We start from the raw sequence: 18,056 nt of genomic DNA, 5'->3' as shown, positions 1-18,056 counted from the left end.
AATTAAAAAAGCAATCTCATTTATTAATAATTTAGATTTATTAGTAAGAAATTCAAATTATGACAACTCAATGTCAAAACTTCAGCAAAAGGCTTTAGGGTAAGAAGAATTGAACCATAACCATGATTAATGGTAGAATTTTCCTTTTTAAATTCTTTACATAATATTCAAACCTTTTTGCAACTTCATTATAACCTTTTAGTCTGATGTGATGCCAATATTATTAATTTTGCACAGAAAAAAGTTCATTTCTTCAATAACATAATGATTAACAACACCAGCATCAATAGGAATTAAATTTGAATATTGAATTACATTAATAAGTGGATTTTTAAAAATTAAAATTCTTACCATGTTCTACCACATAAATAAAATATTTGTTTTTTTAATGAAGAAAACTAAATCCTAGAGCTGACTTACTAAAGGAGAACACAAAGAATTTTTCTGATTTTTTTCACTTTTTCCCATGTGCTGTTTTACAGAATCTTCAAATGTGGCATGTTTCATGTTAAGCCTATAAAAATAAATATATTGTCAACAATTGAAAATTTTAAAGAACTTTATATAGTTAATTTAATTTAACAATTTCTTATAACATTCAGGACCTTAATAGAAAACCTGGAAGATAGATTTAAAGGAGAAAAGAAAAGATTCCTCCAAAGAGATTTCATTTGGTTAGAATAAATACAACATGCATAGGCAAATCAATCAATGTAGGATAGTGGATGTAAATATAAAGTAAATGAAGAAAGGGGTTAAAAAAAGAACACAGAAAGTCTTATGTAAAAGGTGGTGATTTTTTGGGTGAGCTTTGATTGGAGCCAGAGATCACAAGAGGTGGAATTATATGGAATATAAAAAGATATAGACATCAAAGACAGTATTTGAAATCTAAGAAACTTATATTTGCATACAACTATCTTTATATACATTGACATATTTAAATAAATATATCTATTGTAATACACTCTCATATATACATGATAATTATCTAAAATCACTGTGATTAAAAGTTATGATTTCCTTGGTGTAGGAAGATATTGTCCACCTACTGAAACCTGCAAGCTCATGTCTTCCAATATTTCTTGCCAGCACTAAAAGGTTCAGATTGTGACTGAGGGTCACAGTCAATTTATGTCAGCATTAAATTTTGAATTCTTCCCATTAAACTCAGTTCTCTTATGATTGTCTCTGGAGAACAAAAAGCCAATTTTCTTTATCTTTAACAAATAAGTTTTTGTTGTCTTGATAATTTTTCAAAAATACTTTCTTAACATAATTATAAGCTACACTAGCATTTGGATATTTAAAAAAACATTATATAATTCTTGGGGGAAAGTTCTGAAAAGGCATAGTTACTCAAGATATTTTTGAAGGGACATTTTCTTGGAGAGGATGTATAGTAAGACATGAACTTTTTATTGGAATAGGAAACTCTTCATGAGGAAACTTCTAGCAGCTTGTAGCTGTGGCAGATGTACATTTTTAGAAAATTTTGTGAAGAACAAAGTGACTGACCCAGAATAAATAGCAAGTTACAAGTCAAATGTACAAATTGAACACATATTTCCACAATTTGGAGACAGGTTGTCTATACAATGGATTACACTCCTTCTAACCTAGTTCTCGAGGGGGGAAAATGATTTTTCTAGCAGTAATTTATGTGGCTTTTCCTTTGAAATTCTGCTGATGAAACTGACAACATGAAAACCAATAATTTTTGGAATATGCCATCCAATCTACTTCCCTATCACTCCATTTCTCATCCCTGAAACTGTCAGGACCAAAGTGTGCCTTCCTTTTTGGGGAGGTAAATTCTACTTAAAGTCCACTTTTGACATTTACATTCATAATATTGAATAAAATTTATTAATTCATCTCAAAATAAATTATATGTAAGCAGATTATTCCTCTTACACATTGGAAAAAAGTAGTTAAAATAAACAATTGCATTATGTCATGAATTCGTTTTGATTTGCTTTCCTTCTAGTCATAGCACTAAATAATAAAAAAAAAAAAACTTTTAACTCTTACTTTTGTATATAATCTTCCAATTCCTTAATATACTTCTGTTTCTGCTGATACTCTTCTTGAGATTCTTGCAGCTATAAGAATTCCAAACAATTTGATATTTACAAGTTTTAACTTTAAAAACCAAATCACAATCTTATCCTTAACCCTGAATTATGATGCCTGTCCATAAGTATTAAAATTTAACATTTTTACTAGACCATCAAGTAGTATTCCATTGCATAGACAAAAGCTATGCATTTTTCTATTCCAAATGTCACTATATTCAATTCACTTTCATTTTACATGGGCACATCCCCCACGTTACATATGTAAAAAAAAATGTATGATTTCAGTAGCACAGGACACTTCATCAGTGTTTATCATCACAACCATCTAGAACTAGAAATCCTAAAGAGTTACCTGAGGCAAATAGTCTTAAGAAAATTTTGTGGGGTCTTCTGAATTGAACTTAATTTTCCTAATTCCAAACCAATACACTACATCAAAGATGTCTTGTGTAAAATAATCAAGATTATGCTTGATTATAAAGCTATGAAACTCATGCTCTAAGGGACAAACATGTGTTTTAAAGAAAAGCAATCTTTGGAAAAGTAACGTTCTGATGTAGGTTTCTGACAAATTATATTCATGCAATTATCTAAAATACACGTTATTAAATTTAGATATTTAGCAATTGCTCTTTCAACAAAGGTGCTAACTCAGAAATTTTGCAGTGGGTATTTTTTCACTTTGAAAAGAAGAGGATTAGATTAAGATTGATCTAATCTCCAAACAGTGATTTTTCTCTGTCTCCCTCCTCTTCTCCCTCCCCCACTCTTGCTTGCTCTGTCTCCTTGGCTCTTGCTCTTGCTCTCTTAAATAAATGCTTCCATTGCTCATGTGGTGCTTCTTTTTACGATAATAAATGAACTTTGCTTATTAAACATTGGCTTCCCAGTGAGAGTGCAAATTCTCAAGAGACTGTTAACAGAGACAAGAGAGCATGGCTTTCCCATATTCTTGGTAACCTAGTCAGAACTTGTCATTGTATAATTAATAGAACTGACATTCACTAATTCATGGATTAATTATTGAATAAAGAAGAAACAGAACTTTCCCAATTTCTATGCAGCTTAGTTACTCTCCTAATTAGGGAAAGAAGAAAGGGTAGAAAACGTGCCATTTTGCCCTGAATGCCATTTAATTGAGCTAATTCACATGCACAAAGATTGATTGCTTCCTTGCCATTCCTTATAAAGTTCATTCCACACCACACTTCAATCCACAAAGGTTTTTTTGAAAGATAATATTTTAATCAGTGTGGGTTAAAAGGCATGGGAGGAAAATTAGAATGAGTGATAAAGGAAATGAAATGATTTGGGAAAAAATTTTATTCCATTCCCAATATTGATTTCTGAAAACTAGAAATGTTCCCCAACCATACCAATATGAAAGAATATTGTGAAAAAAACTGAAACTAGTAATAATACATTACTTAGTGAAAGTCATTACTAAAAGTTAAGCAGGTAAAAGAACTATTTTTTTTTAGTTTAGGAGTTGTTTGTCAAAGTATAACAAACAACGATTACTTTTAGAGATAACTGAAACTATTGACTTTTATGTTTCTGGAGCAGAGAAACAAACGTTCCTTGCCAAGCACTGTGTTAAGAGTTTTACAATTATTTTCTCATTTGTTTCTTAAAATAGCTCTGGGAGGTAGGTGCTGTTATTATTCTTATTTTACAATTGAAGAAGCTGAGAAAGATTATATGACTTCCTCTGGATAATACTGTATGAGGCCACATTCGAACTAAGAGCTTTCTAACTCCAGATGTAAAGTGATATTCATATTTCCACACCATAGGCTGTAAGTATATGTATTTGTGTACATAAAGCATGGTATACATGATTTATTCAATTTTATTACATACCAAAAAAAATCTCATTCCTTCTGTGAGGATTGGTAAACAATACTATGAGTGAAAATAATTATCCTAATATACAAATGGTATAAATGGCTACAAATGGTAGATGTTCTAGGTCTTGTCAATATAAATGGCAGGCACAGTTGTTAGAAAATACATTATAATATTGGTTTTAAAAAGTGTTATAATGAAAACACTTTGTATTGATCAATGACAAATTATTGAATTTTTGCATACATACATTCCTTTTGCTTTCATCTAGTTCCTTTTGTAGTTGCTTCTGTTTTAAAATCTCTTCATAAATCTTGGATTTTGAAGTCATGAATTGTTCTTTTTGGAAATCTGGGAGTTGTTGAAGTTTTCTTATTGTATCCTGATAAAAATATGAATGTAGAATTTCTGTCACTGATTTCTTATGTCAGTATTAGCTTACATGAAATAAATATGCCTTCATAGCTAATTGATATAAATATTTTCATATATAAGTTAATTGCATGAACATATTCATGGTTATCATAGATTTAGAACTAGGAAAATTCTTAGGGACTATTTAATGCAACCTCCTCATTTTGCAGTTGAGGAAAATGAGATCCAAAGAGATTAAATCAGTTAAATCATAAAATTAATCACTGAGAAAAGGATCAGAACTTAGTTCATAAGACTACAAAGTTCTTTTGATCGTACCACATACCTTCCATTCAGCATGGAAAAAAATGCTTGTTCCTCCTTCCTTATCATAAAACATTACTTTATGTCAGATTTCCCCATTCCATCTTTTAGAGAATTATAACACCTCTAAAGTCACATAAGGGATAAAGCTTTTTATGTGCAATTTTACAGGGAAGGTAGGGGGATGGGGAAAGTAGAATATAGAGCTTTTTAGACCTGATAGAAACATTAGGGGTTTCTACCTTCTATTTTTCAGAAAAAGTCCTTATATAAATAAGACGCTTTTCCTTTCCTTTCATAGTATTACCTGGAGAATGATCATATGCACTGTTATGCTTGTCAGGCCTTATAAAATTACTTGAAGGGAGTGATCTGATTTGAAGAAAGCAAAAAAGGGGATGGGGAAAGGAAGGGTTGCTAGCTACTATTCCTATCTTCAACTGCCCTTGCCAATTCTTTAAAGCAGTTCCTTTTTATGCAAGCAGATGAATTATATTCCTGGTTGCAGTCAAAGGACAGAAAATGGAGGAAACTATAGAAAATGTGGTAGCTCTTCCATATATATGTATGTATATTATATATATATATAATATACATACATACATATACATATATGTATAGTGTATGTCTATATGTATACATATACATATAAAATATGGAGAAAGGTCATTGCTAAAAGGAAATAATTTCACTTCATTCTCTAACCCAGCAGGAAGACCAAAGATACCTATACATACTTATACACACAAAATACAAACTTAAGTGCCTTAATATACATACTTATAAAAAATCCTGTGCATTATCAATATAAAGTAAAAAAAAAATTGCATATGTGACTAATAGTGAATGAAGCTAACAATAAGACATTAAACTTTATATATCATTAGCTAAGATTAATTATCTTGTAAAAGAAAAATTCAACTAAATTCTAGTAACCTTTTGAAAGGAAACAAGCTAAAAGAAGCCAATGTAAAATTGCATAAAGAAAATTGGTAAAATTGAATTACTACCCAAAATCCCACAAAATACCATTGTGAAATGAATAGATTCAAATATATGATTATGAAAACTAAAAATAAATCTATTTTTATCTGAAATTGTTAGTAGTCTTTCCACGCATGGGATATATGAAAAGTATCATAGATAACAAGAATTGTAGTAGACAGTAAAAAGCTATCTATTTTCAATAAATGAAAGGTACTAATCCCAGAAACTACAATTCTGGACATTATGCAAGAAGTATTAGTAAAACTGGTGAAAAAATACTGACATAAATAAAACATGTAGTAGGGAACCAAAAGCACATTTTGAAAAAAGGGATTTTATTATCACACACCAAAATTCATTCTTTGGGGCAGCTAGGTGGCGCAGTGGATAGAGCACCAAGCCTTGAATTCAGGAGGACTGGAGTTCAAATCTAGTCTCAGACACTTAACACTTCCTAGCTGTGTGACCCTGGGCAAGTCACTTAACCCCAGCCTCAAAAAAAAAAAAAAATTCATTCTTAATGCATAATCACAATCTCTTTGAACAAAATTATTTTAAACAAAAATGGTTAATATTTGTAATTTCATTAAAATATGATCAACTGTTTAATATTTCTAAAATTAATTCACAGTAGTTTGAATTAAAACTAGTCAGAGTGATCAACATGTTTCAGTGGTTATGAAAAGAGTAACTATAATGCCGTACAGTATGGATGACTATTCGGAATTGTTAAATTAATCATAGCATATTTTTTTCAGGATTTAACTTGTTTCAGCATTTCTAATAATTTATTCCACTGAAACATTAAATGGAATACCAAGCAAATTTCTAGAACTACAAATGTATCAGTATTTCCTTTTTCCATTTATATTCATTAAGCAATACTATGCATTTAAAATTCCATGGGCTAGCTAGACAATATTTTTAATCAAAATGAGTCATCTTATTTAAAAAAAATTGATATTGGGTTGATTTTTATCATGAATGGTTCCTCATTCTCTTTTCTTGCATATCTAAGTTTTTACACTGAAAATAAGAAATATACTGAAAATACAAATTCCTAATTTATCTTGATCAAAATAACTGAACTTCATTTCAAAATGTTAAATGTATGTGAGGTTATATTATTTAAAGACCTACCAGTCTTTCTGCCTTCTCCTTTTCTAGTTTATGTAGTCGCTCTCTTAAACGGATATATTCTTCAGCTGAGTTTTTATTTTGTTCTTCTATCGCAGCATCTAGTTCTCCAGTGTCTGTATAAAGGTTATTCTTATACTGCATCAGGACACAATCTGATGTTCCTACTTTGAAGACCCCTTTGTTTGGGGCATCTTTAAATGGTTTTCGAAGGAACTCATTTTCGCTCTGCATATGGGTATGGACTTCTGGTATGGACTCTTGTCTGAGGAATGACCTGTTCAATTTTTCATTTTCTGTATGAATTTGGTCTTCATGTTCTTTTATTTTATCCTTCAATTGGTTTAATTTTCTCTGTGTAATTTCTAACATTAATGTCTTTTCTCTGAGGGAATCACGTAGTTGGTATCTCTCATTTTCAGCTTTAGAAAGCTGAATTAACAGCTTGTTCTTTAAAGGAAGTAACTCATCTTGTATTTGCTGAATGTTTAGTTTTGATGTTGGATGTTCATGATCACGTATAGCAGAACTTACACATGAAGGATAATCCATTTCTCTCTGTAGTCTTTCTCTACTTTGTTTTATATCTTCTAACCTAGAGTTCAGTATTGAATTTGAGAAAAAAAATAATTACAAGTAATTTTGTTATGTGTCTTGAAATAATAGTAATCACTAAAATGGATGAAACTTTAAAATAGACAAGAAGTTACAGTGAACTTTGTGAGGGAAATTTAAATTCTAATTTGTTAGGATTACTAGGTGAGAACTCAGGTTGTCTGGACAGTGACAAGGTGAGAATTCAGGTTGTCTGGACAATTACAAGGTGAGAACTCAGGTTGATTTGATAGAAGGAGCAAGCTCATTGGCTGAAGTGGTTCTTCCCAGAAGCCCTTGCATTATCTCACGCCCATTCTCTGGGAGGATAAAAGAGGACAGCACTCCAGGAAGAGGAGAAGTCTCTGCATTACATCAGGCTTGACGGGGCTCTCTGCAGGAAGGGAAGTCACTTCTCTGGACAAGAGTTAACAGCAACTGCCTGGAGACAATGGTTCGTTACAAGAAGAAGAATCTGTCTGAGAGATTTGAGTAGACACAGCAGATCTCTTCCCAGAGAGCGATCCGGCAGCTTCTGGAGACAACAGCATGCTACACTAATTTTCAGGGTTCTTTTTAAAAATTTAATATTTTTCCTATTGTATTTTAAATAAGTTTTTATTTTCAAAATACATGCAAAGATAGTGTAACATTTAATCTTGCAAAACTTTGTTTCTGAATTTTTTTCTCCCTTCTTTCCCTCACCCTTTCCCCTAGATAGAAACATGTTAAACATATGAAATTATTCTGTACATATTTCCATATACATCATGCTGCACAAGAAAAATCAATCACAAAGGAAAAAAAATGGGAAGGAAATAAAAGCAAGCAAACAACAACAGAAAAGATAATAGTATGTAGTCCCCACAGCTCCTTTTTTTAGCTGCAGATGGCTCTCTCCATCAAAAGTCTACTAGAATTGACCCAAATCACTTCATATTGTTGAAATGAGCTAAATCCATTAAGATTCTTTTTAATCTTTTAAGATATACACCAGTATTTTCAAGACTAATACTAGTCAAAAGGTCTGCTTGCATTCTGATTTTACCACTATTTTACTATTTGAAGATGAAGACTGCATGCTAAATGAAGGTATCTAAATCACTGCATCAAGAATCCTGCCTATGCTATTCTTATTGATGAAGACAATTATCTGGAATGGTAAACAGAATTGGAAATTATTTTGAGGAAAAATAAAGATACCAACTTTGATTAGAGACATGTTATGTTGTTCCTATTTTGTATTATAATTTTCAGTATTTCACAATCCTCTATGATTGAGTTATTGAAGACAATGTTTTCATATATTTTAAAGATGAATGAGAAAATAAGATAAGTATAATTAACAAATAAGGAGTATAAGTTTCAACAATGTTGGATTAGAATCATATAGAATGATTGTCCTACTAAAAATATAAAACACAGATTATATTGTGATGGAGAAATGATCCTCAAATACTCCCATATGAAAGTCAAAAGAGATTCTGCATGCTGAATTATAAGTTATTATTGTATATAGCCGAACTCTCAGTAAGTCAGCCATTATTAGTAAACTAGGATTCATTAAGTGTTTCCTATGTATCAAGTACTGTGCTAAGCATTGGGGACATAAACAAAGTCAAACACACCAATTTCTGCCCGCAAGGTGCTTATGGTCTAAATGGGTAAAACAACATGTAAATAAAGGATATGAAATCAAGTTACATATCAAATATGTGGGAGATAATATCAGAAAAGAAGGCACTTAATTAGTAATGGGACTGAAAATTGACAGTCAAATTTCAAAAAAAACAGGATAGAGTTACATGAAGTGATAAAAAGTTAAGTGAGCAGAATGAGCACATTGTACCTCAATATTGGTGATGATCATCTATCAATAACTTAGCTCTTTTCAGCAATGCAATGATCTAAATAATATCAATAGACCCGAGAGGGAAAATGTTATCTACATCCAGAGAAACAACTGTTGGAGCCTGAATGCATGTCAAAGTATACTATTTTCATGTTTGTTTTTTGTTTTGTTTTGCTTTGGTTTAGGGTTTTTTTCCCATTTAGATTGTTTCTTTTCTCATCCCATGACTAATATGGAAATATGATTTACATGATAACACCTATTATGTCAAAATTTATGTCAAATTGCTTAGATTTTTAGGGAGGGAGGAAGAGAAGAAGAGATAAAATTTAGAACTCAAAATGTTTTTTTTAAAATGTATGTTCAAACAAGTCAATTTACATATCATAGGAGAAAAAAGAAAGAAAAAGAATAGCAGGTAAGCCAGTATAGTTGGATCTCTGGGTTAGGGAGAACAGTAAAATGTGAGAAAAGTGGAAAAGCAGGAAGGGATCAGGGTATAAGGGCTTTTAAATGCCAACAAAAGGAGTTTATATTTGATCTTGGAAGTGATAAGGAGCCAATACTACTAAAGAGGAGAAAAGGCATTTTATGCTTGAGGAAAATCACTTTGGCAGCTTTGAAGAATGGATTAGTATGTGGAAGGTCTTCATTCAGAGAAAGAAACAGGAAGGCAAGTGCAATAATATAAGCAAGAAGCAATGAATGCTTGCATTATACTGATGATTGTTATTAGACAGAAATGGACCATTATGAGAGATGCTGCAAAAGCAGAAAATTTGTCATTATAAAAAGGAGTTAAGGATGTTCTTAAGGTTGCAGTCCTGGGTGAATCAGAAGAAAGTGCTATCACTGATAATAGGGACATTTAGAAGAGGGGAGAACTTATGAAGAATAATAATTCTGTTAAGGTCAAGATCCATATGGCACATCCCATTTGAGATTTCAAAAAAAAAAATTAGTGATGTATGGAAGGAGTTCAAGAGAGAAACTAAGGCTCTGTATATATAACTGTGGTAATCATTCCTCCATAAGAATGTTAAGGGAATGCATGAGGAGCTGATGAGATCATCAAGAGAAACACTACCATTTCCAAGGTTGTAAGCTCCATGACAGCTCCGACCATGTCAGATTCTTCTCTTATCTGCCCTAAAGTTTCGCAATTTTTTTTTTTTTGCATAAAGAAGGAAATTTACTGAGGAATTTAAATAAACAGATATTTATGGAATATCAGAAACAGAAACTACCTTTCTAACCTTATTATACATTACTCCCCTCCTTACAGTCTAGAATCCAATTAGTGTCCTTCTTTTGGTTCTATACAGGACAACACAGAACTCCACTTCCCAAAGCCACACTCTTCTCCAGGATGTCTTCTCAGCCTTGATTGCACTGCTGCTTTCTTAACCTACCCCTCCATTAGAATTTCTTTTAAAACTCTGCACTTAGGTACCTTCTTCTACATTAAGTTGCTGCTACTCCTTTCCTTTGAAAACCATGCCCTGCTTCCTGCTCCAAATTTCTGTGACTTCATTGTGTTTACATTTATATTTATATCCTGTATTCTTGGATTGAATGTGAACTTCCTGATGTAACTTCATTTTTGTCTTTCACCTTCAGTGCCCACAACAGTGTTTGGGGCACCCAAGGCACCTGATAAATATATGTTGATTAAACAAAATCTGTGCTTCAAAAATAACAGGTGTAATAATGGGCACCTATTGGAAAATATTCCAAATAGGAAGATGGCTCACATGCCATTGAGTAAAAGGGATTCATTGTAGTGTTCGTTATACTATTATTTTAAAGATTTTTCATTTTTCATTTCCTAGCCTCAAATTTTCTTGATTTTACAGTACAATGTTTCATTGTAAAAGAAATGCTTTCAAGTCTTTATTTAAATTTATGAGTATCATACCTGCCTCCATAGAGTTCTCTATCACATTCGACATTGTAATGTCTTAATTGGGATTTAGTTTTGCTTCCTTCTGAGAATTTTGCTTGGGGTCCACTAATTTCTTCTAAACCCTTATTGTTTCTTTTGAGTTGTGTCCATTGTGATTTTTTAAATTTTACTGATGATTTATATGTAAGAACTTCTTCTTGATATTCCCAAAGGTCAACTGAATCTGCATAAAGAAAACACAAGTAAATAAACATAGGAAGATTTTAAATTCTGCAGGACAATAGCAGTATATTTAGAATTCAGATCCTCTGGCACTGATAAAATAGTTTCCACATATGAATCCTAAGATTATACTAAAATACTATTTTGTTAATAGATTTAAATAACCTATTTGGGGTTATTGTAGACAGCTAAAGAGAATCTCTAATTTGCACATTAATTTTAAAAAACAGCATTTGAAACCTCAGAATTCCTCACAATATAAGAACATATATATATATATATATATATATATATATATATATATATATATATATATATATATAATAAACATATTGATGTATATTATGAGTGGGACCAATAAGATTAATAAATTAGATTATAAACTTAATAGCTATATGCTAAATTACTTTAAATGTATCATAAATATGTTTTATATCAAATACTTGCATGTAAACACTGCTTGTTCTTCATATCATTATATCATTCAAATAAAGCAACATCCTTCCCTCATTTATTCATTAGCTAGACTTCTGGTAACTTTAACCAAAACATAACTGAGATGCCAGAAGAAAGCAAAAACAATCTTTTGAGTTTTAAGAAAAATAACTGCCACAAGACCCAGGCACTTTATTCTGCAGAAAGATCTATAGCTAAATTTAGACCAATCCCAGAATTAGAAGTGTTATAACAAGTTACAGATTTAAATCTTGTTTTCCTTGGAAACTTTCAATTCTTTATATATTTCAGTGTTCAACAGAATTGAAGCAGCCAGGATGTGGGGGAGAATAGGGATGTTATGGGTTCTGATTGTAATGGGTAGTGAAGCTGACAGTAATGGAAATCTAAGATCTAGTGTTCAAAGCAAAACAAGAAACAGGTTCAGAGAAGTTAAAGGACTTGAGATTCACAGTTAGAAGGTAGATAAAGAAGAACTTATAACAAAGTATTCATGACATCATGTCCAATATGCTATTTTATATGCCATGCTGATAGAGAATTATAAATACTAGGCAGAAAATTTCAGAGATTGTTAATATTTTTAGTCACTTAAAGAAATATTCTAGAATTTTACTTATCATGTCAATTATTTCAATGTTTTTCTATTATCACACAAGTAAAGTCATAGATCTTATGCTGGCATTCAATATGGATAATGTACATTAAGTAATATAGCACATATAAGATTACAACACAGCTTCCCCAAAATCATTCTATAAAGTAATTTATTGATCAAGAAAATGAAGTTTCAAGAGTAAGTGATTTGTCTTCACACACAAAGGTAGTCCTTGAACAATTTTAATAGCCTACATTTTCATATTTACTACTTTTTGCTATATATTGTCCAGTAAAACTGGATTTTTCACTGTCATTTTTCTGCCTCTTTGCTCACAATTCCCATGTAGGAAATGTTTATTCCAGCCTTCCTGGACTACCATGACCTACTGAATTCACACCCATCTTTTAAAACACAACACAAATGCTACTTCCAACATTTTTAAATATTTCTTTTTATTTTTGATAACTGTTGTTCTTTCCCACTTTATACCTCACATAGCAATATGACTTGTTATTATATCATTTAACTGTCAACTATTTTGGTATTTTTTATTAGAATTATCTATATAAGTTCTACCCCTTCATAGATTGCCCATTCACTGAGGGCAAGAACTTTATTTTATGTAAAATCTGTGTATTTGGCACACAGTATATATTTTTGCACTGAAACACATAATAAGCCATCTTTGAGTACTTCTGTAGCTGAAAAATCATCACCCTGAAGTCGAAATACTCCTTTTTTTAGGTTGGCAAAATCTGCCAGAGATTAGATGCCAATGCCAGGTCCTTCAAGAACTCAAAGTCACCTCAATTTTACTATGGGTAAATGGAATAGAACTTGTGTTATCTTCTTGAATATAAACGCATTTTTGGTTTCTGTTGAACACTGGTATTCCATTAGAAAATTTAAAATGATTTTTACCCTTAATATGATTTGAGGGAGGTAAATTACAATACTCTGTATTTGTCTCAAGTGACTGAGTGAGGTCATCAAGTGTATCTGCAGCCATCTCTCCTTTATCCTACAAAATACATAAAGGAAAAGTAATAAGTTTATGCAAAGTTATTGTAAAAATAAACAAAAATGTTAAAATCGCTAATATTTAGGTGGCAAATTAAGTTTTCCACAGCAGTCATCTGTTATACATTATCGTACAGCATCCTCACAAAAATTTCAAGAGAAAAATTTCGTGAGAAAACAGGCTTTCAGAGATGTTAGATAACTTGTCCAGAATCATAGTTAGCCAAGAGCCCAAGAACAGATTCAAATTCAGGTCTTCTTGACTATTCACTAGGTTCCATACCTACCCAGAAGCTGATTTAGCAACCTTATAAAAATTAACACAAATAGTTACAACATCTCTTATAGTTAGCCAATAATCTTCATTTTATTTATGAGGGAAATGAAGAAAATGCCAGCAACATAATTAATTTTCTGGCATTAACAAAGGACACATTTCATGTGAAGACTATTTCTAAAGGTATCCTTTTGCTGAATAAATATTCCTGTGCTTCATAATGCAGAAAAAGCTTCTTATCTGTTTACTGAAAATTGCATTACTTTCTAAATTAATTTATATTTTAGCAGGTTTTACAATACCTTATTATTTTCATTTAATGTTTTCTTTACAAGCCTAAAAGACAAATAATTTATTTTAGCATAAATATAAACATGAAGTATATTGTTGTAAATATTTGATTTTTAATACAGTTTACTTCAAAATCATATGTTTTTCATGTTTCTAGTGCAAACATAAACCACAGACTATAACAGTATTTCATCTCATAGCCATAATTTATAATAACTACTTATCTTTGCCTCTAATATGCTTTGCAAATTTTATTTTTAAAAATGTTTGTTTTTTAATTTTCCCAAATCTTTTTACCTTTCTACCTGAACCCTTTACAACTGGGCATTAAAAAAATCCATTATAAATATGTATAGTAAAATAACAAATTTCTGCATTGAATATGTCCCCCCAAAAAACAAATCTGTCTCCTTCTGCACTCTGTATCCTTTATCTATCTAGGTGAATAACATGTGTCATTATTTGTCACCTGAAATTATGGTGGCTCATACTGATAAGATTGATAAGAGTTCCTTATTCTTTCAAAATTGTTTCACTTCACCATATTGTTGTCATTATAATAGTATTCCATAATATTTCTATAACTCTGTTCTTCCTTCAATTTTACTCTTCCTTGAAAAGTTTTTAAAAGAAATACAAAAAAAAATTCTGAATTAAAATCTGAATTTTTTTAATTAAAAAAAAAAACTTGGGGGAAACTAGTGGTGCAGTGGATAGAGTACCAGCTTTGAAGTCAGTAGAACCCAAGTTCAAATGTTCAAATGTGATCTCATACACTTACCACTTCCCAGCTATGTGACTCTGGGCAAGTCACTTAACCCCAATTGCCTCAACAAAAACAAAACAAAACAAAAAACAAAAAACAACAACAACAAAAAAAACAAACAAAAAAAACAAAAAGAAAAAAAATCTTGAGATAATTCTCTAAATTTTAGTCAAAATATCTTAACTTGTAATAGAATACCAATGATTTTTCAGTTGTTCATTATCCAAATTGCTTGCTATTAAGATTCTAGAAGGAAAAGAATACGAGAAGAAAACTATAATGATTGTAGGTATAAACTGAGTCATCAACAAATATTATGTCCATCATTTTGCACTATATTCTTAGTTTTATAAAATATTAAACATGAAAACTAACAATTATATATATTTTTTGTAATTCAAGTTATATGTACCTTGGGTTCTATTCCTTACATTGTAAGCTGCAAGAGGTAGCTCCTTTTTTTACTTGTTTTTTTCCAGGGCCTAGTACAAGGCTCTTTACATTTTATGTGACTAATGCTTTTTAAACAAGTTTAAACAAGTTATACCAGGACATTAGATGGACCCCTCATGGAAGTAAGCTTGTGAAAATTACTCAGACAGAATGACAAAACCATGGTATTCCCCTCCAGAGAAAATACTCTTGTTGATGCAACTATACACAAATCCTCTGTAATACTGAAGCATGAAACTTAAATGGGATTAAATAGAATAACAAATTTCAAATACAGGAATACTAGGAAAGAATGACTGGTTCATTCTAGGTATTTAAAAAATAACAAAATATGCCCTAAATATTAAAGGGAGAAAATTAAGTTCAAATAAGTAAATTATGGTAAAGTATAGGTGAAGAAAATGGGTTCTCTTGCTTCCCAGGGACTTAGCAACTATTATATTAACAACAATGATAAGTAAAATAAAGTATATACTGTTGCCCAGCCATATCCCCCACCATTGTCTCTATAATTACTGTTTAGTGGTTCTAGAGATACAGAAAGAAGATCTCTTTTAGTGAAAGCTATTGTAATAAAAGCATTAAAAGTAGAATACTGCTGCAGGCACAAGAGACATAATATATTCATTAGATGAATAACGACACTTGATGTTCCTATAGCACAAGAACTTTCCTTACAACAATCCTGCTGACAACCCAGGTGTTATCATCCCCATTTTACAAATATTTGTGTGTGTGTGTGTGTGTGTGTGTGTGTGTGTGTGTGTGTGTGTGATATGTCCTAGATTCTACCACTAACATTGGTCTTATGGTTCAATGGAAAGGGAAATGAATCTGGAGTTCAAACCCAGGCTCTTCCATTTTTTCACTGCTATGACAGACTTAAACCGCTTAGGAGCCTGGACTACATGACTCCTGTAGTGCCTTCCAGTTCTCAATCCATGCTAGAAAATTAGGAGACTGGAGACTTGAGTCTTAAATCTTCTCACTCCAAAACTAGGATTATTACTAATGTTTTGGTATGAATGGTGAAAACTACTTTTCATAGACTAATGTCAATCCTGCTGTGTTCTGTCATCACAATGAGTAAATTGGAGTGTAGTATCACTGGGGCAGGTCCCCTATACCTGAGAAAAGGAGAATTTCAACCATCAAAAAGTGGCAAGTAATGTGGCATGTATATAAAAGGAGAGTTTGGGCCCACTAGTTTTACCAGTAATAACCAGTTTTCTTGGAATCCCTGTAGTGCATATGTCTCTAGTATCAGAATACTCAGAAAGAACACCCAACTGGCAAACAGAAAAATTCAGGACAACAGTTTTCTACAATGAGGAAAAGCACACATTGCTAATATTTTTCTATGAGCTAGTCCAATTACCTTAATTCATCAAAATCTGTTTCACTTAAAGTGCTGTCATCATGACTATGGAGCAGGATATCAGATGAGGAATTCACGTTTTCACAAGTCATACTAGAGTCTTTGGAAATCCACTTCTCCTTTTCAGGCTTTTTTATAATTTTCCTATAAATGTCAGAGTTGTAGGAAAAAAAATCCATGAGGGGATCTTTAAATTATTCTTTATAGAAAACTTTTCAGAAAACAGTGAGTGAAATTTATTTTTGCTCTTTTAACACATACAACATTTTACTTCCAGACTAAACTTCTTTAACTAAGATGTTGATCATATATCATTCCCCAGATCATAAACTTTTAATGGTCCCCCGCTGTTTTGTAGTGCATTAAACTGCACTGTCTGCCTGTGAAGCTTCTTCATCTTCAGGCCTGTCCTAATCCAACAAAGATTCCCACATTCCTTCTCAGAATACAAGGTCGTTTCCAATCAGAGCTGTCTTCTCTAGTCTAGGAATAGGTTCTGCTTATTTCTTATCCAACCTTTTTCTCACCTACAATGTTTCCCATTTCTTGCCTGTACTTGGGCTAAAAAACATCAGTCATATAAATACAGGTTGTTGTGATTAAATGATTTTGTGCAAAATATCAGGGAGTTATCAAGGCAGGCTTGATATTGCAACAATGCCAGGAGAAAGTCTTAATTAATGATTGTAGGTTGAATTCTAAGAATTCATAGAATCCAGGAGGAGGGAAGTGATACTTTCCTTATACTATGACCTGATCACAACATGTTTGAAAAACATGTTCATTCCTGGGAGATATATTTTAGGAAAGACAATTAGCATTTAGAATAATTCCAGAGAAGAGAAGTCAGCATGGTGAAGGACAAAGACCTTGTCAAATAAAGGGCAACTGATGATGTTTTCAATAAAAAAGAGAAGAGAAAGAACTGGGATGATAGGAAATAGTATTTGTGCTCAAATATACAATAAAACATAATGTTTAGTTGACCCTCTAAAGGCTAGGACTAGCATAGAAAACACATTTGGGATCAATGCATGAAGAATAACACAAAAAGCAACCACCTTCCCAACAACTAAAACTTAAAAGAAATGGACTGCCTAAGGTAGGAACACATTCCTCTGTGTGCGTGTGTGTGCGTGTGTGTGTGTGTGTGTTTGTGTGTGTGTGTGTGTGTGTTTGTGTGTGTGTGTGTGAGAGAGAGAGAGAGAGAGAGAAGGTTTCAAAGAAGGAATTTAGTGGGGAAAAGCACATTTTGTAATCATTCTTGATATCCATTTATTCCATCAGGTAATTTTATTCACAAATTTAACAACATTTAAAAAGAATGTTTGCTTGCAACTTACCCTCTTTTGATGCCCTTTTTGTCAAACTTTCCCAAAGAATAATAATTTCTCTGGTGCTTTAGCATCATTTCCTCTCTCCAACTGCTAAACACACACCCCAATGAGTTATTTTTACCCAATGGCAAGAAAAATTTTAAAAACAAAAATATTCACAGCAACCACTTTT

General features: G+C 31.8%; 1 protein-coding gene across 9 annotated transcripts in view; it reads right to left on the bottom strand.

Annotated features, from left to right (window-relative positions):
• The window catches only part of LOC141544624 (ankyrin repeat domain-containing protein 26-like), a 39,870-nt gene extending 22,595 nt beyond the window's left edge, over nucleotides 1-17,275 (bottom strand). For 2 of the 9 annotated variants that reach the window (XM_074271017.1, XM_074271018.1), the window contains exons 1-8: nucleotides 16,383-16,445; nucleotides 13,962-13,995; nucleotides 13,284-13,383; nucleotides 11,096-11,306; nucleotides 6,735-7,326; nucleotides 4,180-4,311; nucleotides 2,035-2,105; nucleotides 421-514 (exon numbers count right to left, since the gene is read on the bottom strand). In XM_074271017.1, the coding sequence (XP_074127118.1) occupies nucleotides 421-514; nucleotides 2,035-2,105; nucleotides 4,180-4,311; nucleotides 6,735-7,326; nucleotides 11,096-11,306; nucleotides 13,284-13,383; nucleotides 13,962-13,995; nucleotides 16,383-16,420 (1,272 nt within the window). In that variant the 5' untranslated portion in view covers nucleotides 16,421-16,445. Of the gene's footprint in view, nucleotides 1-420; nucleotides 515-2,034; nucleotides 2,106-4,179; nucleotides 4,312-6,734; nucleotides 7,327-11,095; nucleotides 11,307-13,283; nucleotides 13,384-13,961; nucleotides 13,996-14,419; nucleotides 14,545-14,914; nucleotides 14,963-16,296; nucleotides 16,446-16,547; nucleotides 16,692-16,808 lie in introns of those variants that run through there. The other 7 variants (XM_074271020.1, XM_074271023.1, XM_074271025.1 and 4 more) reach the window with 6 other exon arrangements.
• Between the last annotated feature and the right edge of the window lie 781 nt (nucleotides 17,276-18,056).

The sequence above is a fragment of the Sminthopsis crassicaudata genome, chromosome 5 (assembly GCF_048593235.1).
Source record: "Sminthopsis crassicaudata isolate SCR6 chromosome 5, ASM4859323v1, whole genome shotgun sequence".
NCBI lineage: Eukaryota > Metazoa > Chordata > Mammalia > Dasyuromorphia > Dasyuridae > Sminthopsis > Sminthopsis crassicaudata.
This window is presented reverse-complemented; position numbering and strand designations above follow the sequence as displayed.